At 35.0% G+C, this 25,892-nt stretch overlaps 3 protein-coding genes across 3 annotated transcripts; all 3 read right to left on the bottom strand.

Moving 5' to 3' along the window:
• Window positions 1-1,078: 1,078 nt before the first annotated feature.
• Window positions 1,079-11,994, bottom strand: LOC124326396 (adhesive plaque matrix protein-like). Its single transcript, XM_046785188.1, has 5 exons — window positions 11,938-11,994; window positions 11,650-11,729; window positions 10,945-10,976; window positions 9,376-10,789; window positions 1,079-2,861 (listed from the first exon to the last, which is right to left on the bottom strand). Exons 2-5 carry the CDS (start codon window positions 11,690-11,692, stop codon window positions 1,504-1,506), a joined length of 2,847 nt encoding a protein of 948 aa, XP_046641144.1. The 5' UTR covers window positions 11,693-11,729; window positions 11,938-11,994; the 3' UTR covers window positions 1,079-1,503.
• Window positions 11,995-14,124: 2,130 nt separating this feature from the next.
• On the bottom strand, window positions 14,125-18,517 carry LOC124321823 (adhesive plaque matrix protein-like). The gene is made up of 4 exons (XM_046784251.1): window positions 18,461-18,517; window positions 18,173-18,252; window positions 17,469-17,500; window positions 14,125-17,313 (listed from the first exon to the last, which is right to left on the bottom strand). Exons 2-4 carry the CDS (start codon window positions 18,213-18,215, stop codon window positions 14,551-14,553), a joined length of 2,838 nt encoding a protein of 945 aa, XP_046640207.1. The 5' UTR covers window positions 18,216-18,252; window positions 18,461-18,517; the 3' UTR covers window positions 14,125-14,550.
• A 2,164-nt stretch (window positions 18,518-20,681) lies between these two features.
• LOC124328459 (adhesive plaque matrix protein-like) lies at window positions 20,682-25,363 on the bottom strand. The gene is made up of 4 exons (XM_046787234.1): window positions 25,310-25,363; window positions 25,061-25,140; window positions 23,965-23,996; window positions 20,682-23,809 (listed from the first exon to the last, which is right to left on the bottom strand). Exons 2-4 carry the CDS (start codon window positions 25,101-25,103, stop codon window positions 21,047-21,049), a joined length of 2,838 nt encoding a protein of 945 aa, XP_046643190.1. The 5' UTR covers window positions 25,104-25,140; window positions 25,310-25,363; the 3' UTR covers window positions 20,682-21,046.
• Between the last annotated feature and the right edge of the window lie 529 nt (window positions 25,364-25,892).

Raw genomic sequence — 25,892 nt, 5'->3', positions numbered from 1 at the left:
CTGTTCCCTACTTGGAGAAATTTGCTAGATTCTCTAATTTAGATTATTCCAAAAGTTATCACAATTGGCTCCATAGGTTTTGCCCTTCTCGAATCTGTCGGCTTTTATTGCCGTGGATCCGTAGTAAATTCATTAAACCACATAGGCGTTCTCCAAAGATCGATTTTAATAGTCTCTTACTGATTCAAATAAATTTATAGCTGAATGAGAGCTTTGCAGTTTTGGTAGTGGTAGCGTAATTTTCGTGTCGTCGTGGAGAATGTAACTCGTTCATGTCTTATTGACAAGAAAATGGTATATGTGAGGGAGTTTGGTTCTGATTTTTTTTTACCTTATTGAATGTGATTGTTTCATAACCCTGTGAAAAACTGCAAAAGCAATGACGCAATTTTCAAACTCAACTGTTTTTCATTCTCCAAAATTTGTTTGGGTTTTATAGTTTCCGCATTGAACTTTGTAATATTTACATTGAAAACTATCAAACACCCATTTTGCTGATGTATTTTGGTAAAAAATCGAATTTAGTTTTGATTCTGAATTAAAACAATGCAAACGGGGAAAACAATAGCAGAGTGCTTCTCTAGTTGAATTTATTTCTATAAAATTTGGGAAGGTTTAGAAATACTTGTTTAGCCTCTCCAAGAAAGGATATATTTACACGCAAACACTTACAGTACTTACCTATAAAGTTTGAGAACGCGTGAGAGAACCTTATGGAATTAGGCAATTTTCTCGGCGCTCCCAAAAATGGAATTTCGTCGGAGAGAAAGATAAAGTGTTCATCTTCAAATAAATCACAGTTTAGAATTGCTTGTTAAACAAGTGAAGTTTGAAAATTCATCGCGGTACAATGTAACCCCTACTGTGATGGCCTTTAAGTTAAAAACGGTCAAAACTAGAAGGATGGGATGAGTTTTAAAATTGCTTTCTCTTATAACTCTTCCACTTCTACTATTATTTGATACCTATAATTAGTAAATCGTATAACTTTAAGGCATCTGTTCAAATGCATAGAATAATATTTTCCTGAAAAATATTGAAAAAGCAAGATAAAAACAACTGGTGCATATAGTAAATATGTAGTGTAAAATATTTGTATTTAAAATCTGAAACAATGTACATCGATGCAGTGAAATTTATAAGTATACATTTTGAGATTCCTCTTGAAAAATTGCATAACATATACAAAATGAGACAGTTTTCCTTTAAAAATAAACTTTTCTGTGGCTGCTGATGCTATTTAGAACTTTTAATTTAAAATATTTCTGAATATTCGCCTGGCGAAAGCCAGATTGGCGTTGTTCCCAAGTCACATTAAACTATTGTAGATTTTAAATAGATCAGCTGCGCATCAACATCATTTTTTGCATAAAAATAGTACACACAAATATGTAGAGAAAATTAAGTAAGTAAAATCACTTTTGGTTAATATAAGGAACACAAGAAACACCTTTATTTTGTAATATATCTGTCTTTTTACCGTATTATCTCTGTGATAGTGATTCAGTTGTATGCCTCAAAATCACGCTCTTCTTTAGTATTAGTTGACCGGTAATCTTCATCAGATTTTGTTAAAGTTTTGCTGACTGCAGAGTTCGGATATTGTTTGTTTTCATATTTATCCTCGTCGTTTTGTTGTTCGCCAGAGGAGATCACAAAAAGTTTCTCGTTTAAATCGTAGAGACCTGTTGCTTTGGAGCAATCGAATTCATACCACCAAACACAGACGAAATGTTCCTGACTAAAAATAGTTCCGTTTGGACAGAGGAAGCTCCATTGACGATCCCCTAAACAAATATGGAAAACTTGACAACGGGCAGATACATCGGCATAATAGCCTGGCAGACGTTGCTCTGAACAATTAAATTGATTGTTTGGAAGTTCAGAAAAGATGGGATAATCGGTTCCAGGCTCTCCCGGAATCGCAGAGTAATCTCCCTCACTTTCAGATCCATCGTGGTCGCCAGTTTTATAGTTCTCTGCGATAGCTGCAAAAGATTTGGATGAGTCAGCTTTTTCATTTAGTTTAGAGTTGTAAGTGGAAAGATAATCAGCAGGTGATTCAATGGGTTGGGTTTTATAATTTGACTTATTTCCCGTGCTGATTGTTGGATAATTTGTGGAACTTGAGCTTTTTTCAATAGACGAATACTCAGTCAAAACTGGGTTGGCTGAAGACGGCCTAACATCAACTGATAGATACTGGTCTGTACTGGTACCAGATTGATAACTAGGGGAATTTCCTTGCTTCTGATAGGAATTCTCATGTTCCACTGGGTCGGAAATGACATAAACTCGATCGTTTGACTTATCCACAGAACTTGGACCAGTATTGGCATAACTAACATAAGGTGTTTCACCAGGAACAAGCACTGAAGTTGGTTTCGTGTTGTAAGCCTTAGCAGGATATTGATTACTGTCGCTTTGTCCTTGAGTAGTTGAAATTGGACTCTGCTCATAAGAAGTAGGGCTGGTGTATCCCCTTTGTGTTAAATGTGTAGATGTCGCCAATGAGGAATGGGTGGTGGATTCCTCATACCTAGATGTAGTACTGTAATAGGATGATGTTCTCTCTTGGGGAGGAATTTTATATGTTTTAGTTGTGGTTTTGGTTGTAGACTCAGTTGAGTATTTCAACGGCGCCGTGGCCTTAGTCAAAAGAACTGATGGTGACTCGGTTTGAGGATAAGACTTTAATTCTTGTGTGGAATATGGCGATTTGGTCACTGGAGAAATAGACGCAGACTTTGGTTGGTAAGGTTTTGAAGTAGGAACGTAATTTGGAACATTTTGTTTTTTAGTATCTTCGGTATGTGGTAATAGAGACTCGATTTCTCTGTAGAATCCTGGGGCAGAATAACCTGGATTTTTGCTTTCACTGGTGTTAGATTCTTTATTCTTTTTGTAAGGTTCACTTGAGGGTTTTTCTTCCGAGCTAAAAGAAGGAAGACTCGGGGAATTAAATTTCTTCTTATTTTCAGTGTCCGGAGAAGAATCAACTTCCTTGTGGGAGAGGGAGGCAGAAGGAACTGAAACCTTTGGTTCACTTTCGTCCACATGCGACACTTGTGATAGCTTTTTGTCATAAGATTCTTTTGAAGGTTTTTGTTCCTGTTTGCCATGAGAACTACTTGAAACGTAAGATGGGGCATCAAGTTTCTTCTTTTCTTCGTAATCTGACAGAACCTCGGCTTTCTTGTAGGACTGAGGAATAGGATAAACTGTTGTTTTCGATTTTTCTTTCTCTACATTTGAAACATCATGTGGTTTACTCGTTGAAGGTTTATCACTCACGGTTTTGTATTGTGGTGTGGAATAAAGAGATTTGGGGATATCTTCTTTCTTCTTGTTTTCGGTAGCGGGCGAAGATTTCACATATTTCGATGATGGGGTTTCAGAATAACCTGAATACTTTAACTTGAATTTGTCCACATTATATTCTTTCTTTTCAGTATAAGAATGTTCTTTCTGTGCATAAGATTCACTTACTTCAGCTGCGGAGGATGGTGTTGTAATCTCTGATTTTGTGGGTGTCTTCAAATAAATTTCGGTTGATGGGTAGGCTTTTGTTACCTTATAGGTAGAAGAAACAGTAGGTTTTGAAATGGATGGTTGGGTCGTCTGGTATTTTAACGTTTCTCCTTTTGAATATGAATTATGTTCTGGATAGCTCGCAGAATCAGATACGTACGCAGATGCATAAATCGTTGATTTTAAAGGGGAAATGTAGACTGGAACGGTTTCTGGCAACTTGACAACAGAGACATTAGAAACTGCAGACTGAGATTGACTTTTGAGGTGTTGATTATCCGTGGGAAGCTTTTTTCCATATTGGTGGAGTTTCGTAAGTTGAGCTTGCTGGACAGGATAGGGTGATTTTGCAGGATCGATATTTTGTTGATACGTTACTGTCGATTTAGGGTTTACGGATATGGTCGGATTTGTCTTTAATGCGGGATTCGCTGCCTTTGTGTTTTGCAGTGATGGAGGAATTGATTTTCCACTCTGGAAGGACGTTTCAGGGAAATTGGAGTAATGGTTAGGTATTTGAAGGGAATTTGGCCCAACACCAAATACTACTATTCCAGGTCTCGGGGCAGCTGGGCGAACAGGCAATTGTCTTTGTGCCGAAGCTGTTGAATAAACGTCCGAGGGAGTGTGATAATTGTTGTGTGGAACGTGTAGTTGTGGTAGTTGTTGAGTTGGCAAATTTTGATTCTGATAGGCTTGAACCGAAGGTATAATCCGACGACCTTTTCCTCTTTTCTACATTTGGTAACAAATTTAGACGCGAATTAATACATATTAATAAACTTAAATATTTTTATTCGGTTGAAAATGCAAATTATTTTTGTTACTACTAATTATTTATTTTTGTTCATTGATTTCTAAATAAGTAGGACCTGAAATATAAAACTTACGTGTGAAATGGCGTCTGTGATGTCAAGTATTCCTGAAATTTTAAATATGTATAAATGTAAAAATTGTTTCTTGACTCAATATAAAATACTTCAATAAAAAGTAAAATGGTAGATAAACTTAATCAATGTATTTATGAACTCAATCTCATTTGTGTTCCGTTTGAAAATAAATCATTACTTCAGATTGGTAAACCATTATAGGGCTCTTTGGGATCTGTTTTCTTTTGCCGTTTATCTGGCAACGCAGCATGGCTGTGCACTTTTGTAGCGCGAGAACGAGGAGAAGAAGGAGAATGGGACGAATGGGGGAGATGAGGAAACGTTGGTCCCCTTTTTTTCGTACGCCCTCCTCCCTCCCATTCGCCCCATTCTCCCTCTTCTCCCCGTTCTCGCGCTACAAAAGTGCACAGCCATGTTGCGTTGCCAGATAAAACGGCAAAAGAAAACAGATCCCAAAGAGCCCTATAATTGTTCAGAAGTATTTTTATTTAGTTGAATAATAACATAATTGGTCTTGAAATCAATCAATCAAAAGATAATTTTTAACACGAATTTTATCATTTTAAATTTCAAATAATGGAAATTGATTGAAAAATATTTGCTATTTTTGTTTACTCATCAGCATTTAAATTAGCAAATATTCTTTAATAATTTATTTACTTAAAATTATAATCACTTATTTCGTACTTTAAAAAGGGTTCTTACCTAAAACCAAGATGGTGAAAACCAAAGGTCTGGCCGCGAACATTTTTACAGATTAGTCGAAGATAGATGATTATATAAATCTAAAAATAATTAAACAATGAATGTTTTACGGTAAAATAATCTGTACATTGACTTGAAAAATAGAAACTAGGCAAACTGAAAAATATCTATCTAAAATCACATTAATTCCTGGAACTTTGAGGAAGCAAATACTATTCGATACCGATGTGGATAAACCAATACTTTAAAATAATAGCTGGAAAACAAAGAGTTGTTTTTTTCTAAAAAATATAAAATTACCTTTAATTCTCTGTTTTGAACTACTCTTATTACACTGTACTGCTTTGAAGGTGTGGAAGTGATATGATTTCCTATCAACAATTTGAGTGACTCTTATACCACGTGAAATGAAAGTTTTCGTTTTAGTTGCGAACATTACGCAATACAAAAACCAAAGGGCTGGACTCCAACAAATTCACATGAATCGATGACTGCCGCAAGGTCCACCTGAAAAAGTTACTTGTTAAGTACAATGACATCCACTTCGTAAAGTATAATTTAGTATCAACTAACTTTTTTGTCCTCAGTGTATCATTCTTTCTTTTTGGGCCTAAACTACGCTGTGTTTAAATTATATTTAGTGACTTTAATTATTTTACGCCTTCCCAATTAAATGAACATAAATCATTTTAAGGAATTTACGAAAGAATTTCTATATCTATTTTGTAGCTTGAAGAGTAAATGTGCACTTCAATTGTTAATACGCAGAAACCTGTTTAGCCTGTTCGGTATAGAATTATTGTTAGAGGTCATAAAAAGAGGGTGTTTTTATGTAAAATATATTTATTTTCTTTTACCCACGAAGGAAATTTTTTATTTGACGAGAGAAAGTTGACGAAAAGATTCATGGTTTCAATGTTTTTCACTGATGGCAGGCAGAGAGTTGAATTGGAAAAGCTAGCCTTTCCATATTTGACAACGCCCAAATAATTATTTTAATGAAAACTTTTGAAAAATTATTTTGGTGTTCAACTCAATTGAAGATTATAAAAATCTGGATAAATTAGCTATCTAAGGTTCTTCTTATTATCTAACTGGCGCAATATTTCATAAAATGCGCCTCATGATTATGTTGTCTTCTATTATCAATTATTAATCGAAGATAAAGACTTATTTCATGCACAAAATTAATTCTATGTGTTTTTATGTCATGTAAAAATTACCAATGTCGCAGGCACTGATGCATAATTCATCCTCGAAATTTAATTTTTTTCTTGGTTTCTGTTTTCTTTGTTGAGTTAGTTTTTGTCTAGTTTCTCCCCGTCTTCTTCAAATTAACATTTTCATTGTCCTCTTCATCTTAGTTGTGATATTTTACAATATATATAAATGCCGTTCCCTACTTGGAGAAATCTGCTAGATTCTCCAATTTAGATTATTCCAAAAGTTATCACAATTGGCTCCATAGGTTTGGCCCTTCTCGAATCTGTCGGCTTTTATTGCCGTGGATCCGTAGTAAATTCATTAAACCACATAGGCGTTCTCCAAAGATCGATTTTAATAGTCTCTTACTGATTCAAATAAATTTATAGCTGAATGAGAGCTTTGCGGTTTTGGTAGTGGTAGCGTAACTTTCTTCTTGTTGGAGAATGTAACTCGTTCATGTCTTATTGACAAGAAAATGGTATATGTGAGGGAGTTTGGTTCTGATTTTTTTACCTTATTGAATGTGATTGTTTAATAACCCTGTGAAAAACTGCAAAAGCAATGACGCAATTTTCAAACTCAACTGTTTTTCATTCTCCAAAATTTGTTTGGGTTTTATAGTTTCCGCATTGAACTTTGTAATATTTACATTGAAAACTATCAAATACCCATTTTGCTGATGTATTTTGGTAAAAAATCGAGTTTAGTTTTGATTCTGAATTAAAACAATGCAAACGGGGAAAACAACAGCAGAGTGCTTCTCTAGTTGAATTTATTTCTATAAAATTTGGGAAGGTTTAGAAATACTTGTTTAGCCTCTCCAAGAAAGGATATATTTACACGCAAACACTTACAGTACTTACCTATAAAGTTTGAGAACGCGTGAGAGAACCTTATGGAATTAGGCAATTTTCTCGGCGCTCCCAAAAATGGAATTTCGTCGGAGAGAAAGATAAAGTTTTCATCTTCAAATAAATCACAGTTTAGAATCGCTTGTTAAACAAGTGAAGTTTGAAAATTCATCGCGGTACAATGTAACCCCTACTGTGATGGCCTTTAAGTTAAAAACGGTCAAAACTAGAAGGATGGGATGAGTTTTAAAATTGCTTTCTCTTATAACTCTTCCACTTCTACTATTATTTGATACCTATAATTAGTAAATCGTATAACTTTAAGACATCTGTTCAAATGCCTAGAATAATATTTTCCTGAAAAATATTGAAAAAGCAAGATAAAAACAACTGGTGCATATAGTAAATATGTAGTGTAAAATATTTGTATTTAAAATCTGAAACAATGTACATCGATGCAGTGAAATTTATAAGTATACATTTTGAGATTCCTCTTGAAAAATTGCATAACATATACAAAATGAGACAGTTTTCCTTTAAAAATAAACTTTTCTGTGGCTGCTGATGCTATTTAGAACTTTTAATTTAAAATATTTCTGAATATTCGCCTGGCGAAAGCCAGATTGGCGTTGTTCCCAAGTCACATTAAACTATTGTAGATTTTAAATAGATCAGCTGCGCATCAACATCATTTTTTGCATAAAAATAGTACACACAAATATGTAGAGAAAATTAAGTAAGTAAAATCACTTTTGGTTAATATAAGGAACACAAGAAACACCTTTATTTTGTAATATATCTGTCTTTTTACCGTATTATCTCTGTGATAGTGATTCAGTTGTATGCCTCAAAATCACACTCTTCTTTAGTATTAGTTGACCGGTAATCTTCATCAGATTTTGTTAAAGTTTTGCTGACTGCAGAGTTCGGATATTGTTTGTTTTCATATTTATCCTCGTCGTTTTGTTGTTCGCCAGAGGAGATCACAAAAAGTTTCTCGTTTAAATCGTAGAGACCTGTTGGTTTGGAGCAATCGAATTCATACCACCAAACACAGACGAAATGTTCCTGACTAAAAATAGTTCCGTTTGGACAGAGGAAGCTCCATTGACGATCCCCTAAACAAATATGGAAAACTTGACAACGGGCAGATACATCGGCATAATAGCCTGGCAGACGTTGCTCTGAACAATTAAATTGATTGTTTGGAAGTTCAGAAAAGATGGGATAATCGGTTCCAGGCTCTCCCGGAATCGCAGAGTAATCTCCCTCACTTTCAGATGCATCGTGGTCGCCAGTTTTATAGTTCTCTGCGATAGCTGCAAAAGATTTGGATGAGTCAGCTTTTTCGTTTGGTTTAGAGTTGTAAGTGGAAAGATAATCAGCAGGTGATTCAATGGGTTGGGTTTTATAATTTGACTTATTTCCCGTGCTGATTGTTGGATAATTTGTGGAACTTGAGCTTTTTTCAATAGACGAATACTCAGTCAAAACTGGGTTGGCTGAAGATGGCCTAACATCAACTGATAGATACTGGTCTGTACTGGTACCAGATTGATAACTAGGGGAATTTCCTTGCTTCTGATAGAAATTCTCATGTTCCACTGGGTCGGAAATGACATAAAATCGATCGTTTGACTTATCCACAGAACTTGGACCAGTATTGGCATAACTAACATAAGGTGTTTCACCAGGAACAAGCACTGAAGTTGGTTTCGTGTTGTAAGCCTTAGCAGGATATTGATTACTGTCGCTTTGTCCTTGAGTAGTTGAAATTGGACTCTGCTCATAAGAAGTAGGGCTGGTGTATCCCCTTTGTGTTAAATGTGTAGATGTCGCCAATGAGGAATGGGTGGTGGATTCCTCATACCTAGATGTAGTACTGTAATAGGATGATGTTCTCTCTTGGGGAGGAATTTTATATGTTTTAGTTGTGGTTTTGGTTGTAGACTCAGTTGAGTATTTCAACGGCGCCGTGGCCTTAGTCAAAAGAACTGATGGTGACTCGGTTTGAAGATAAGACTTTAATTTTTGTGTGGAATACGGCGATTTGGTCACTGGAGAAATAAACGCAGACTTTGGTTGGTAAGGTTTTGAAGTAGGAACGTAATTTGGAACATTTTGTTTCTTAGTATCTTCGGTATGTGGTAATAGAGACTCGATTTCTCTGTAGAATCCTGGGGCAGAATGACCTGGATTTTTCAACGGTTTGCTTTCACTGGTGTTAGATTCTTTATTCTTTTTGTAAGGTTCACTTGAGGGTTTTTCTTCCGAGCTAAAAGAAGGAAGACTCGGGGAATTAAATTTCTTCTTATTTTCAGTGTCCGGAGAAGAATCAACTTCCTTGTGGGAGAGGGAGGCAGAAGGAACTGAAACCTTTGGTTCACTTTCGTCCACATGCGACACTTGTGATAGCTTTTTGTCATAAGATTCTTTTGAAGGTTTTTGTTCCTGTTTGCCATGAGAACTACTTGAAACGTAAGATGGGGCATAAAGTTTCTTCTTTTCTTCGTAATCTGACAGAGACTCGGCTTTCTTGTAGGACTGAGGAATAGGATAAACTGTTGTTTTCGATTTTTCTTTCTCTACATTTGAAACATCATGTGGTTTACTCGTTGAAGGTTTATCACTCACGGTTTTGTATTGTGGTGTGGAATAAAGAGATTTGGGGATATCTTCTTTCTTCTTGTTTTCGGTAGCGGGCGAAGATTTCACATATTTCGATGATGGGGTTTCAGAATAACCTGAATACTTTAACTTGAATTTGTCCACATTATATTCTTTCTTTTCAGTATAAGAATGTTCTTTCTGTGCATAAGATTCACTTACTTCAGCTGCGGAGGATGGTGTTGTAATCTCTGATTTTGTGGGTGTCTTCAAATAAATTTCGGTTGATGGGTAGGCTTTTGTTACCTTATAGGTAGAAGAAACAGTAGGTTTTGAAATGGATGGTTGGGTCGTCTGGTATTTTAACGTTTCTCCTTTTGAATATGAATTATGTTCTGGATAGCTCGCAGAATCAGATACGTACGCAGATGCATAAATCGTTGATTTTAAAGGGGAAATGTAGACTGGAACGGTTTCTGGCAACTTGACAACAGAGACATTAGAAACTGCAGACTGAGATTGACTTTTGAGGTGTTGATTATCCGTGGGAAGCTTTTTTCCATATTGGTGGAGTTTCGTAAGTTGAGCTTGCTGGACAGGATAGGGTGATTTTGCAGGATCGATATTTTGTTGATACGTTACTGTCGATTTAGGGTTTACGGATATGGTCGGATTTGTCTTTAATGCGGGATTCGCTGCCTTTGTGTTTTGCAGTGATGGAGGAATTGATTTTCCACTCTGGAAGGACGTTTCAGGGAAATTGGAGTAATGGTTAGGTATTTGAAGGGAATTTGGCCCAACACCAAATACTACTATTCCAGGTCTCGGGGCAGCTGGGCGAACAGGCAATTGTCTTTGTGCCGAAGCTGTTGAATAAACGTCCGAGGGAGTGTGATAATTGTTGTGTGGAACGTGTAGTTGTGGTAGTTGTTGAGTTGGCAAATTTTGATTCTGATAGGCTTGAACCGAAGGTATAATCCGACGACCTTTTCCTCTTTTCTACATTTGGTAACAAATTTAGACGCGAATTAATACATATTAATAAACTTAAATATTTTTATTCGGTTGAAAATGCAAATTATTTTTGTTACTACTAATTATTTATTTTTGTTCATTGATTTCTAAATAAGTAGGACCTGAAATATAAAACTTACGTGTGAAATGGCGTCTGTGATGTCAAGTATTCCTGAAATTTTAAATATGTATAAATGTAAAAATTGTTTCTTGACTCAATATAAAATACTTCAATAAAAAGTAAAATGGTAGATAAACTTAATCAATGTATTTATGAACTCAATCTCATTTGTGTTCCGTTTGAAAATAAATCATTACTTCAGATTGGTAAACCATTATAGGGCTCTTTGGGATCTGTTTTCTTTTGCCGTTTATCTGGCAACGCAGCATGGCTGTGCACTTTTGTAGCGCGAGAACGAGGAGAAGAAGGAGAATGGGACGAATGGGGGAGATGAGGAAACGTTGGTCCCCTTTTTTTCGTACGGCCTCCTCCCTCCCATTCGCCCCATTCTCCCTCTTCTCCCCGTTCTCGCGCTACAAAAGTGCACAGCCATGTTGCGTTGCCAGATAAAACGGCAAAAGAAAACAGATCCCAAAGAGCCCTATAATTGTTCAGAAGTATTTTTATTTAGTTGAATAATAACATAATTGGTCTTGAAATCAATCAATCAAAAGATAATTTTTAACACGAATTTTATCATTTTAAATTTCAAATAATGGAAATTGATTGAAAAATATTTGCTATTTTTGTTTACTCATCAGCATTTAAATTAGCAAATATTCTTTAATAATTTATTTACTTAAAATTATAATCACTTATTTCGTACTTTAAAAAGGGTTCTTACCTAAAACCAAGATGGTGAAAACCAAAGGTCTGGCCGCGAACATTTTTACAGATTAGTCGAAGATAGATGATTATATAAATCTAAAAATAATTAAACAATGAATGTTTTACGGTAAAATAATCTGTACATTGACTTGAAAAATAGAAACTAGGCAAACTGAAAAATATCTATCTAAAATCACATTAATTCCTGGAACTTTGAGGAAGCAAATACTATTCGATACCGATGTGGATAAACCAATACTTTAAAATAATAGCTGGAGTTTTTTTCTAAAAAATATAAAATTACCTTTAATTCTCTGTTTTGAACTACTCTTATTACACTGTACTGCTTTGAAGGTGTGGAAGTGATATGATTTCCTATTAACAATTTGAGTGACTCTTATACCACGTGAAATGAAAATTTTCGTTTTAGTTGCGAACATTACGCAATACAAAAACCAAAGGGCTGGACTCCAACAAATTCACATGAATCGATGACTGCCGCAAGGTCCACCTGAAAAAGTTACTTGTTAAGTACAATGACATCCACTTCGTAAAGTATAATTTAGTATCAACTAACTTTTTTGTCCTCAGTGTATCATTCTTTCTTTTTGGGCCTAAACTACGCTGTGTTTAAATTATATTTAGTGACTTTAATTATTTTACGCCTTCCCAATTAAATGAACATAAATCATTTTAAGGAATTTACGAAAGAATTTCTATATCTATTTTGTAGCTTGAAGAGTAAATGTGCACTTCAATTGTTAATACGCAGAAACCTGTTTAGCCTGTTCGGTATAGAATTATTGTTAGAGGTCATAAAAAGAGGGTGTTTTTATGTAAAATATATTTATTTTCTTTTACCCACGAAGGAAATTTTTTATTTGACGAGAGAAAGTTGACGAAAAGATTCATGGTTTCAATGTTTTTCACTGATGGCAGGCAGAGAGTTGAATTGGAAAAGCTAGCCTTTCCATATTTGACAACGCCCAAATAATTATTTTAATGAAAACTTTTGAAAAATTATTTTGGTGTTCAACTCAATTGAAGATTATAAAAATCTGGATAAATTAGCTATCTAAGGTTCTTCTTATTATCTAACTGGCGCAATATTTCATAAAATGCGCCTCATGATTATGTTGTCTTCTATTATCAATTATTAATCGAAGATAAAGACTTATTTCATGCACAAAATTAATTCTATGTGTTTTTATGTCATGTAAAAATTACCAATGTCGCAGGCACTGATGCATAATTCATCCTCGAAATTTAATTTTTTTCTTGGTTTCTGTTTTCTTTGTTGAGTTAGTTTTTGTCTAGTTTCTCCCCGTCTTCTTCAAATTAACATTTTCATTGTCCTCTTCATCTTAGTTGTGATATTTTACAATATATATAAATGCCGTTCCCTACTTGGAGAAATCTGCTAGATTCTCCAATTGAGATTATTCCAAAAGTTATCACAATTGGCTCCATAGGTTTGGCCCTTCTCGAATCTGTCGGCTTTTATTGCCGTGGATCCGTAGTAAATTCATTAAACTACATAGGCGTTCTCCAAAGATCGATTTTAATAGTCTCTTACTGATTCAAATAAATTTATAGCTGAATGAGAGCTTTGCGGTTTTGGTAGTGGTAGCGTAACTTTCTTCTTGTTGGAGAATGTAACTCGTTCATGTCTTATTGACAAGAAAATGGTATATGTGAGGGAGTTTGGTTCTGATTTTTTTACCTTATTGAATGTGATTGTTTAATAACCCTGTGAAAAACTGCAAAAGCAATGACGCAATTTTCAAACTCAACTGTTTTTCATTCTCCAAAATTTGTTTGGGTTTTATAGTTTCCGCATTGAACTTTGTAATATTTACATTGAAAACTATCAAACACCCATTTTGCTGATGTATTTTGGTAAAAAATCGAATTTAGTTTTGATTCTGAATTAAAACAATGCAAACGGGGAAAACAATAGCAGAGTGCTTCTCTAGTTGAATTTATTTCTATAAAATTTGGGAAGGTTTAGAAATACTTGTTTAGCCTCTCCAAGAAAGGATATATTTACACGCAAACACTTACAGTACTTAAGTTGAGAACCTTTAAAGTTTGAGATAAAGTTTGAGAACGCGTGAGAGAACCTTATGGAATTAGGCAATTTTCTCGGCGCTCCCAAAAATGGAATTTCGTCGGAGAGAAAGATAAAGTTTTCATCTTCAAATAAATCACAGTTTAGAATCGCTTGTTAAACAAGTGAAGTTTGAAAATTCATCGCGGTACAATGTAACCCCTACTGTGATGGCCTTTAAGTTAGAAACGGTTAAAACTAGAAGGATGGGATGAGTTTTAAAATTGCTTTCTCTTAATACTCTTCCACTTCTACTATTATTTGATACCTATAATTAGTGAATCGTATGACTTTAAGCCATCTGTTCAAATGCCTAGAATAATATTTTCCTGGAAAATATTGAAAAAGCAAGATAAACATAACTGGTGCATATAGTAAATATGTAGTGTAAAATATTTGTATTTAAAATCTGAAACAATGTACATCGATGCAGTGAAATTTATAAGTATACATTTTGAGATTCCTCTTGAAAAATTGCATAACATATACAAAATGAGACAGTTTTCCTTTAAAAATAAACTTTTCTGTGGCTGCTGATGCTATTTAGAACTTTTAATTTAAAATATTTCTGAATATTCGCCTGGCGAAAGCCAGATTGGCGTTGTTCCCAAGTCACATTAAAATATTGTAGATTTTAAATAGATCAGCTGCGCATCAACATCATTTTTTGCATAAAAATAGTACACACAAATATGGAGAGAAAATTAAGTAAGTAAAATCACTTTTGGTCAACATAAGGAACACAAGAAACACCTTTATTTTGTAATATATCTGTCTTTTTTACCGTATTATCTCTGTGATAGTGATTCAGTTGTATGCCTCAAAATCACGCTCTTCTTTAGTATTAGTTGACCGGTAATCTTCATCAGATTTTGTTAAAGTTTTGCTGACTGCAGAGTTCGGATATTGTTTGTTTTCATATTTATCCTCGTCGTTTTGTTGTTCGCCAGAGGAGATCACAAAAAGTTTCTCGTTTAAATCGTAGAGACCTGTTGCTTTGGAGCAATCGAATTCATACCACCAAACACAGACGAAATGTTCCTGACTAAAAATAGTTCCGTTTGGACAGAGGAAGCTCCATTGACGATCCCCTAAACAAATATGGAAAACTTGACAACGGGCAGATACATCGGCATAATAGCCTGGCAGACGTTGCTCTGAACAATTAAATTGATTGTTTGGAAGTTCAGAAAAGATGGGATAATCGGTTCCAGGCTCTCCCGGAATCGCAGAGTAATCTCCCTCACTTTCAGATCCATCGTGGTCGCCAGTTTTATAGTTCTCTGCGATAGCTGCAAAAGATTTGGATGAGTCAGCTTTTTCATTTAGTTTAGAGTTGTAAGTGGAAAGATAATCAGCAGGTGATTCAATGGGTTGGGTTTTATAATTTGACTTATTTCCCGTGCTGATTGTTGGATAATTTGTGGAACTTGAGCTTTTTTCAATAGACGAATACTCAGTCAAAACTGGGTTGGCTGAAGACGGCCTAACATCAACTGATAGATACTGGTCTGTACTGGTACCAGATTGATAACTAGGGGAATTTCCTTGCTTCTGATAGGAATTCTCATGTTCCACTGGGTCGGAAATGACATAAACTCGATCGTTTGACTTATCCACAGAACTTGGACCAGTATTGGCATAACTAACATAAGGTGTTTCACCAGGAACAAGCACTGAAGTTGGTTTCGTGTTGTAAGCCTTAGCAGGATATTGATTACTGTCGCTTTGTCCTTGAGTAGTTGAAATTGGACTCTGCTCATAAGAAGTAGGGCTGGTGTATCCCCTTTGTGTTAAATGTGTAGATGTCGCCAATGAGGAATGGGTGGTGGATTCCTCATACCTAGATGTAGTACTGTAATAGGATGATGTTCTCTCTTGGGGAGGAATTTTATATGTTTTAGTTGTGGTTTTGGTTGTAGACTCAGTTGAGTATTTCAACGGCGCCGTGGCCTTAGTCAAAAGAACTGATGGTGACTCGGTTTGAGGATAAGACTTTAATTCTTGTGTGGAATATGGCGATTTGGTCACTGGAGAAATAAACGCAGACTTTGGTTGGTAAGGTTTTGAAGTAGGAACGTAATTTGGAACATTTTGTTTTTTAGTATCTTCGGTATGTGGTAATAGAGACTCGATTTCTCTGTAGAATCCTGGGGCAGAATAACCTGGATTTTTGCTTTCACTGGTGTTAGATTCTTTATTCTTTTTGTAAGGTTCACTTGAGGGTTTTTCTTCCGAGCTTAAAGAAGGAAGACTCGGGGAATTAAATTTCTTCTTATTTTCAGTGTCCGGAGAAGAATCAACTTCCTTGTGGGAGAGGGAGGCAGAAGGAACTGAAACCTTTGGTTCACTTTCGTCCACGTGCGACACTTGTGATAGCTTTTTGTCATAAGATTCTTTTGAAGGTTTTTGTTCCTGTGTGCCATGAGAACTACTTGAAACGTAAGATATTGCATCAAGTTTCTTCTTTTCTTCGTAATCTGACAGAGACTCGGCTTTCTTGTAGGACTGAGGAATAGGATAAACTGTTGTTTTCGATTTTTCTTTCTCTACATTTGAAACATCATGTGGTTTACTCGTTGAAGGTTTATCACTCACGGTTTTGTATTGTGGTGTGGAATAAAGAGATTTGGGGATATCTTCTTTCTTCTTGTTTTCGGTAGCGGGCGAAGATTTCACATATTTCGATGATGGGGTTTCAGAATAACCTGAATACTTTAACTTGAATTTGTCCACATTATATTCTTTCTTTTCAGTATAAGAATGTTCTTTCTGTGTATAAGATTCACTTACTTCAGCTGCGGAGGATGGTGTTGTAATCTCTGATTTTGTGGGTGTCTTCAAATAAATTTCGGTTGATGGGTAGGCTTTTGTTTCCTTATAGGTAGAAGAAACAGTAGGTTTTGAAATGGATGGTTGGGTCGTCTGGTATTTTAACGTTTCTCCTTTTGAATATGAATTATGTTCTGGATAGCTCGCAGAATCAGATACGTACGCAGATGCATAAATCGTTGATTTTAAAGGGGAAATGTAGACTGGAACGGTTTCTGGCAACTTGACAACAGAGACATTAGAAACTGCAGACTGAGATTGACTTTTGTGGTGTTGATTATCCGTGGGAAGCTTTTTTCCATATTGGTGGGGTTTCGTAAGTTGAGCTTGCTGGACAGGATAGGGTGATTTTGCAGGATCGATATTTTGTTGATACGTTACTGTCGATTTAGGGTTTACGGATATGGTCGGATTTGTCTTTAATGCGGGATTCGCTGCCTTTGTGTTTTGCAGCGATGGAGGAATTGATTTTCCACTCTGGAAGGACGTTTCAGGGAAATTGGAGTAATGGTTAGGTATTTGAAGGGAATTTGGCCCAACACCAAATACTACTATTCCAGGTCTCGGGGCAGCTGGGCGAACAGGCAATTGTCTTTGTGCCGAAGCTGTTGAATAAACGTTCGAGGGAGTGTGATAATTGTTGTGTGGAACGTGTAGTTGTGGTAGTTGTTGAGTTGGCAAATTTTGATTCTGATAGGCTTGAACCGAAGGTATAATCCGACGACCTTTTCCTCTTTTCTACATTTGGTAACAAATTTAGACGCGAATTAATACATATTAATAAACTTAAATATTTTTATTCGGTTGAAAATGCAAATTATTTTTGTTACTACTAATTATTTATTTTTGTTCATTGATTTCTAAATAAGTAGGACCTGAAATATAAAACTTACGTGTGAAATGGCGTCTGTGATGTCAAGTATTCCTGAAATTTTAAATATGTATAAATGTAAAAATTGTTTCTTGACTCAATATAAAATACTTCAATAAAAAGTAAAATGGTAGATAAACTTAATCAATGTATTTATGAACTCAATCTCATTTGTGTTCCGTTTGAAAATAAATCATTACTTCAGATTGGTAAACCATTATAGGGCTCTTTGGGATCTGTTTTCTTTTGCCGTTTATCTGGCAACGCAGCATGGCTGTGCACTTTTGTAGCGCGAGAACGAGGAGAAGAAGGAGAATGGGACGAATGGGGGAGATGAGGAAACGTTGGTCCCCTTTTTTTCGTACGCCCTCCTCCCTCCCATTCGCCCATTCTCCCTCTTCTCCCCGTTCTCGCGCTACAAAAGTGCACAGCCATGTTGCGTTGCCAGATAAAACGGCAAAAGAAAACAGATCCCAAAGAGCCCTATAATTGTTCAGAAGTATTTTTATTTAGTTGAATAATAACATAATTGGTCTTGAAATCAATCAATCAAAAGATAATTTTTAACACGAATTTTATCATTTTAAATTTCAAATAATGGAAATTGATTGAAAAATATTTGCTATTTTTGTTTACTCATCAGCATTTAAATTAGCAAATATTCTTTAATAATTTATTTACTTAAAATTATAATCACTTATTTCGTACTTTAAAAAGGGTTCTTACCTAAAACCAAGATGGTGAAAACCAAAGGTCTGGCCGCGAACATTTTTACAGATTAGTCGAAGATAGATGATTATATAAATCTAAAAATAATTAAACAATGAATGTTTTACGGTAAAATAATCTGTACATTGACTTGAAAAATAGAAACTAGGCAAACTGAAAAATATCTATCTAAAATCACATTAATTCCTGGAACTTTGAGGAAGCAAATACTATTCGATACCGATGTGGATAAACCAATACTTTAAAATAATAGCTGGAGTTTTTTTCTAAAAAATATAAAATTACCTTTAATTCTCTGTTTTGAACTACTCTTATTACACTGTACTGCTTTGAAGGTGTGGAAGTGATATGATTTCCTATCAACAATTTGAGTGACTCTTATACCACGTGAAATGAAAGTTTTTGTTTTAGTTGCGAACATTACGCAATACAAAAACCAAAGGGCTGGACTCCAACAAATTCACATGAATCGATGACTGCCGCAAGGTCCACCTGAAAAAGTTACTTGTTAAGTACAATGACATCCACTTCGTAAAGTATAATTTAGTATCAACTAACTTTTTTGTCCTCAGTGTATCATTCTTTCTTTTTGGGCCTAAACTACGCTGTGTTTAAATTATATTTAGTGACTTTAATTATTTTACGCCTTCCCAATTAAATGAACATAAATCATTTTAAGGAATTTACGAAAGAATTTCTATATCTATTTTGTAGCTTGAAGAGTAAATGTGCACTTCAATTGTTAATACGCAGAAACCTGTTTAGCCTGTTCGGTATAGAATTATTGTTAGAGGTCATAAAAAGAGGGTGTTTTTATGTAAAATATATTTATTTTCTTTTACCCACGAAGGAAATTTTTTATTTGACGAGAGAAAGTTGACGAAAAGATTCATGGTTTCAATGTTTTTCACTGATGGCAGGCAGAGAGTTGAATTGGAAAAGCTAGCCTTTCCATATTTGACAACGCCCAAATAATTATTTTAATGAAAACTTTTGAAAAATTATTTTGGTGTTCAACTCAATTGAAGATTATAAAAATCTGGATAAATTAGCTATCTAAGGTTCTTCTTATTATCTAACTGGCGCAATATTTCATAAAATGCGCCTCATGATTATGTTGTCTTCTATTATCAATTATTAATCGAAGATAAAGACTTATTTCATGCACAAAATTAATTCTATGTGTTTTTATGTCATGTAAAAATTACCAATGTCGCAGGCACTGATGCATAATTCATCCTCGAAATTTAATTTTTTTCTTGGTTTCTGTTTTCTTTGTTGAGTTAGTTTTTGTCTAGTTTCTCCCCGTCTTCTTCAAATTAACATTTTCATTGTCCTCTTCATCTTAGTTGTGATATTTTACAATATATATAAATGCCGTTCCCTACTTGGAGAAATCTGCTAGATTCTCCAATTTAGATTATTCCAAAAGTTATCACAATTGGCTCCATAGGTTTGGCCCTTCTCGAATCTGTCGGCTTTTATTGCCGTGGATCCGTAGTAAATTCATTAAACCACATAGGCGTTCTCCAAAGATCGATTTTAATAGTCTCTTACTGATTCAAATAAATTTATAGCTGAATGAGAGCTTTGCGGTTTTGGTAGTGGTAGCGTAACTTTCTTCTTGTTGGAGAATGTAACTCGTTCATGTCTTATTGACAAGAAAATGGTATATGTGAGGGAGTTTGGTTCTGATTTTTTTACCTTATTGAATGTGATTGTTTAATAACCCTGTGAAAAACTGCAAAAGCAATGACGCAATTTTCAAACTCAACTGTTTTTCATTCTCCAAAATTTGTTTGGGTTTTATAGTTTCCGCATTGAACTTTGTAATATTTACATTGAAAACTATCAAATACCCATTTTGCTGATGTATTTTGGTAAAAAATCGAGTTTAGTTTTGATTCTGAATTAAAACAATGCAAACGGGGAAAACAACAGCAGAGTGCTTCTCTAGTTGAATTTATTTCTATAAAATTTGGGAAGGTTTAGAAATACTTGTTTAGCCTCTCCAAGAAAGGATATATTTACACGCAAACACTTACAGTACTTACCTATAAAGTTTGAGAACGCGTGAGAGAACCTTATGGAATTAGGCAATTTTCTCGGCGCTCCCAAAAATGGAATTTCGTCGGAGAGAAAGATAAAGTTTTCATCTTCAAATAAATCACAGTTTAGAATCGCTTGTTAAACAAGTGAAGTTTGAAAATTAATCGCGGTACAATGTAACCCCTACTGTGATGGCCTTTAAGTTAGAAACGGTCAAAACTAGAAAGATGGGATGAGTTTTAAAATTGCTTTCTCTTATAACTCTTCCACTTCTACTATTATTTGATACCTATAATTAGTAAATCGTATAACTTTAAGGCATCTGTTCAAATGCCTCAAATAATATTTTCCTGGAAAATATTGAAAAAGCAAGATAAACACAACTGGTGCATATAGTAAATATGTAGTGTAAAATATTTGTATTTAAAATCTGAAACAATGTACATCGATGCAGTGAAATTTATAAGTATACATTTTGAGATGAAAAATTGCATAACATATACAAAATGAGACAGTTTTCTTTTAAAAATAAACTTTTGTGTGGCTGCTGATGCTATTTAGAACTTTTAATTTAAAATATTTCTGAATATTCGCCTGGCGAAAGCCAGATTGGCGTTGTTCCCAAGTCACATTAAAATATTGTAGATTTTAAATAGATCAGCTGCGCATCAACATCATTTTTTTGCATAAAAATAGTACACAAAAATATGTAGAGAAAATTAAGTAAGTAAAATCACTTTTGGTTAACATAAGGAACACAAGAAACACCTTTATTTTGTAATATATCTGTCTTTTTTACCGTATTATTTCTGTGATAGTGATTCAGTTGTATGCCTCAAAATCACGCTCTTCTTTAGTATTAGTTGACCGGTAATCTTCATCAGATTTTGTTAAAGTTTTGCTGACTGCAGAGTTCGGATATTGTTTGTTTTCATATTTATCCTCGTCGTTTTGTTGTTCGCCAGAGGAGATCACAAAAAGTTTCTCGTTTAAATCGTAGAGACCTGTTGCTTTGGAGCAATCGAATTCATACCACCAAACACAGACGAAATGTTCCTGACTAAAAATAGTTCCGTTTGGACAGAGGAAGCTCCATTGACGATCCCCTAAACAAATATGGAAAACTTGACAACGGGCAGATACATCGGCATAATAGCCTGGCAGACGTTGCTCTGAACAATTAAATTGATTGTTTGGAAGTTCAGAAAAGATGGGATAATCGGTTCCAGGCTCTCCCGGAATCGCAGAGTAATCTCCCTCACTTTCAGATCCATCGTGGTCGCCAGTTTTATAGTTCTCTGCGATAGCTGCAAAAGATTTGGATGAGTCAGCTTTTTCGTTTAGTTTAGAGTTGTAAGTGGAAAGATAATCAGCAGGTGATTCAATGGGTTGGGTTTTATAATTTGACTTATTTCCCGTGCTGATTGTTGGATAATTTGTGGAACTTGAGCTTTTTTCAATAGACGAATACTCAGTCAAAACTGGGTTGGCTGAAGACGGCCTAACATCAACTGATAGATACTGGTCTGTACTGGTACCAGATTGATAACTAGGGGAATTTCCTTGCTTCTGATAGGAATTCTCATGTTCCACTGGGTCGGAAATGACATAAACTCGATCGTTTGACTTATCCACAGAACTTGGACCAGTATTGGCATAACTAACATAAGGTGTTTCACCAGGAACAAGCACTGAAGTTGGTTTCGTGTTGTAAGCCTTAGCAGGATATTGATTACTGTCGCTTTGTCCTTGAGTAGTTGAAATTGGACTCTGCTCATAAGAAGTAGGGCTGGTGTATCCCCTTTGTGTTAAATGTGTAGATGTCGCCAATGAGGAATGGGTGGTGGATTCCTCATACCTAGATGTAGTACTGTAATAGGATGATGTTCTCTCTTGGGGAGGAATTTTATATGTTTTAGTTGTGGTTTTGGTTGTAGACTCAGTTGAGTATTTCAACGGCGCCGTGGCCTTAGTCAAAAGAACTGATGGTGACTCGGTTTGAGGATAAGACTTTAATTCTTGTGTGGAATACGGCGATTTGGTCACTGGAGAAATAGACGCAGACTTTGGTTGGTAAGGTTTTGAAGTAGGAACGTAATTTGGAACATTTTGTTTTTTAGTATCTTCGGTATGTGGTAATAGAGACTCGATTTCTCTGTAGAATCCTGGGGCAGAATAACCTGGATTTTTGCTTTCACTGGTGTTAGATTCTTTATTCTTTTTGTAAGGTTCACTTGAGGGTTTTTCTTCTGAGGTAAAAGAAGGAAGACTCGGGGAATTAAATTTCTTCTTATTTTCAGTGTCCGGAGAAGAATCAACTTCCTTGTGGGAGAGGGAGGCAGAAGGAACTGAAACCTTTGGTTCACTTTCGTCCACGTGCGACACTTGTGATAGCTTTTTGTCATAAGATTCTTTTGAAGGTTTTTGTTCCTGTGTGCCATGAGAACTACTTGAAACGTAAGATGGGGCATCAAGTTTCTTCTTTTCTTCGTAATCTGACAGAGACTCGGCTTTCTTGTAGGACTGAGGAATAGGATAAACTGTTGTTTTCGATTTTTCTTTCTCTACATTTGAAACATCATGTGGTTTACTCGTTGAAGGTTTATCACTCACGGTTTTGTATTGTGGTGTGGAATAAAGAGATTTGGGGATATCTTCTTTCTTCTTGTTTTCGGTAGCGGGCGAAGATTTCACATATTTCGATGATGGGGTTTCAGAATAACCTGAATACTTTAACTTGATTTTGTCCACATTATATTCTTTCTTTTCAGTATAAGAATGTTCTTTCTGTGTATAAGATTCACTTACTTCAGCTGCGGAGGATGGTGTTGTAATCTCTGATTTTGTGGGTGTCTTCAAATAAATTTCGGTTGATGGGTAGGCTTTTGTTTCCTTATAGGTAGAAGAAACAGTAGGTTTTGAAATGGATGGTTGGGTCGTCTGGTATTTTAACGTTTCTCCTTTTGAATATGAATTATGTTCTGGATAGCTCGCAGAATCAGATACGTACGCAGATGCATAAATCGTTGATTTTAAAGGGGAAATGTAGACTGGAACGGTTTCTGGCAACTTGACAACAGAGACATTAGAAACTGCAGACTGAGATTGACTTTTGTGGTGTTGATTATCCGTGGGAAGCTTTTTTCCATATTGGTGGAGTTTCGTAAGTTGAGCTTGCTGGACAGGATAGGGTGATTTTGCAGGATCGATATTTTGTTGATACGTTACTGTCGATTTAGGGTTTACGGATATGGTCGGATTTGTCTTTAATGCGGGATTCGCTGCCTTTGTGTTTTGCAGTGATGGAGGAATTGATTTTCCACTCTGGAAGGACGTTTCAGGGAAATTGGAGTAATGGTTAGGTATTTGAAGGGAATTTGGCCCAACACCAAATACTACTATTCCAGGTCTCGGGGCAGCTGGGCGAACAGGCAATTGTCTTTGTGCCGAAGCTGTTGAATAAACGTTCGAGGGAGTGTGATAATTGTTGTGTGGAACGTGTAGTTGTGGTAGTTGTTGAGTTGGCAAATTTTGATTCTGATAGGCTTGAACCGAAGGTATAATCCGACGACCTTTTCCTCTTTTCTACATTTGGTAACAAATTTAGACGCGAATTAATACATATTAATAAACTTAAATATTTTTATTCGGTTGAAAATGCAAATTATTTTTGTTACTACTAATTATTTATTTTTGTTCATTGATTTCTAAATAAGTAGGACCTGAAATATAAAACTTACGTGTGAAATGGCGTCTGTGATGTCAAGTATTCCTGAAATTTTAAATATGTATAAATGTAAAAATTGTTTCTTGACTCAATATAAAATACTTCAATAAAAAGTGAAATGGTAGATAAACTTAATCAATGTATTTATGAACTCAATCTCATTTGTGTTCCGTTTGAAAATAAATCATTACTTCAGATTGGTAAACCATTATAGGGCTCTTTGGGATCTGTTTTCTTTTGCCGTTTATCTGGCAACGCAGCATGACTGTGCACTTTTGTAGCGCGAGAACGAGGAGAAGAAGGAGAATGGGACGAATGGGGGAGATGAGGAAACGTTGGTCCCCTTTTTTTCGTACGCCCACCTCCCTCCCATTCGCCCCATTCTCCCTCTTCTCCCCGTTCTCGCGCTACAAAAGTGCACAGCCATGTTGCGTTGCCAGATAAAACGGCAAAAGAAAACAGATCCCAAAGAGCCCTATAATTGTTCAGAAGTATTTTTATTTAGTTGAATAATAACATAATTGGTCTTGAAATCAATCAATCAAAAGATAATTTTTAACACGAATTTTATAATCTTTAATTTCAAATGATGGAAATTTATTGAAAAATATTGGCCTATTTATGTTTACTCATCAGTATTTAAATTTGCAAATATTCGTTAATAATTTATTTACTTAAAATTATAATCACTTATTTCGTACTTTCATGTGTTGTTGTTTATCGTTCTAAAATAAATCGCTACGTTCTAATAGTACATTATGTAGCGTTCAAAGACTGTTTTTTTATTATTATTATAGTTTATACGAATTATAAAATAATTTTTCGTTAAATTAATCAATAGGGGAATTTTCTCAAAACATAACAAATTCATTATGGAAATTGATTTACGAATACTAACCTATAGAGTGGTTCGAGGTTGCCATCTCGGATGTTTTTTTTCCAGTTTGGTGCAACCTCAAACCAAACGATAGGGAAACCAACACAGCCGAGAATAGACCAGGAGTCTATAGCTCTGGTAGCTCATTGGATATTATTAAATATTCTTTAAAAATGTATTTACTCAAAATTACCATTTCTCCTGTTTACTTTAGTTTCTAGAGAGCTCTTACCCAAAATTAAGATGGTGAAAATCAACGATCTGGCCACAATCATTTTCTCAGATTTGTCGAAGATGATTATTTAAATAAATCTAAGAACAATTGAACAAAGAATATTAGATATTTAAAAAATCTTTATAGTAGGCCTAATTTGATATATATATATCCAAACTAGGCAAACTGTAAAATATCGATCTAAAGTCATATTAACATAGAAATCAAATGTTCTTTGATATCAATATATAAACCAATAAAACATACCTATAATCCTCTTCTCTAAACTAATATTGTTACACTGTACTGCTTTGAAAGTGTGGAAGTGATATGACTTCCTATCAACAATTTGCGTGGCTCTTATACCACGCAAAATGAAAGTTTTTGTTTTAAATACGGATATCTGGCAACACAAACCGATCAAATTCAACTGTAAACGCTACGATTGTTCCGCCCATTTTGAACAACGAAAAGAACATGCTACACATGCTATACTTTCAGAATTGCGCAAATCACGTATTTTTTTTTTTATTTTGATAAACGTAAATTAAATTGTATTCTATATTTTATATAATGTGTATAACCGTAATATCTAAAAATAAGTTTAATACGTAAAACGTCTAAAAGAATTCCAAAAAGTCCTTTATAACTAATAGGCCTATACGACAAATGAGGTTTTAAACATTACTTGCTTTGATTACAATTTGTTATATTAATACACTAGGCCTATCATTTACCGTCCTATAAAAGAATGGGAGTTAGCCTAACGACCATAGAGATTCTTTTTTCTGCATTCTTTTTCCGATTTAATCGGACTTAATTTCATTAGAAGCTTTAAATATAGGCCTAC

The sequence above is a fragment of the Daphnia pulicaria genome, chromosome 1, assembly GCF_021234035.1.
Source record: "Daphnia pulicaria isolate SC F1-1A chromosome 1, SC_F0-13Bv2, whole genome shotgun sequence".
NCBI classification, from domain to species: domain Eukaryota; kingdom Metazoa; phylum Arthropoda; class Branchiopoda; order Diplostraca; family Daphniidae; genus Daphnia; species Daphnia pulicaria.
Note: the sequence above shows the minus strand (reverse complement) of the source record. Positions and strands in the feature narration are given on the sequence as shown.

Bases quoted from the DNA above. Each gene is read 5' to 3' on its own strand.
- LOC124328459 (XM_046787234.1), bottom strand. From the start codon at position 25,103: ATGATTGTGGCCAGATCGTTGATTTTCACCATCTTAATTTTGG. The intron at 23,997-25,060 runs GTAAGAGCTCTC...TTAAAATTTCAG, and splicing joins TTTCACCATCTTAATTTTGG to GAATACTTGACATCACAGAC. The intron at 23,810-23,964 runs GTAAGTTTTATA...TACCAAATGTAG, and splicing joins TCACAGACGCCATTTCACAC to AAAAGAGGAAAAGGTCGTCG.
- LOC124326396 (XM_046785188.1), bottom strand. From the start codon at position 11,692: ATGTTCGCGGCCAGACCTTTGGTTTTCACCATCTTGGTTTTAG. The intron at 10,977-11,649 runs GTAAGAACCCTT...TTAAAATTTCAG, and splicing joins TTTCACCATCTTGGTTTTAG to GAATACTTGACATCACAGAC. The intron at 10,790-10,944 runs GTAAGTTTTATA...TACCAAATGTAG, and splicing joins TCACAGACGCCATTTCACAC to AAAAGAGGAAAAGGTCGTCG.
- LOC124321823 (XM_046784251.1), bottom strand. From the start codon at position 18,215: ATGTTCGCGGCCAGACCTTTGGTTTTCACCATCTTGGTTTTAG. The intron at 17,501-18,172 runs GTAAGAACCCTT...TTAAAATTTCAG, and splicing joins TTTCACCATCTTGGTTTTAG to GAATACTTGACATCACAGAC. The intron at 17,314-17,468 runs GTAAGTTTTATA...TACCAAATGTAG, and splicing joins TCACAGACGCCATTTCACAC to AAAAGAGGAAAAGGTCGTCG.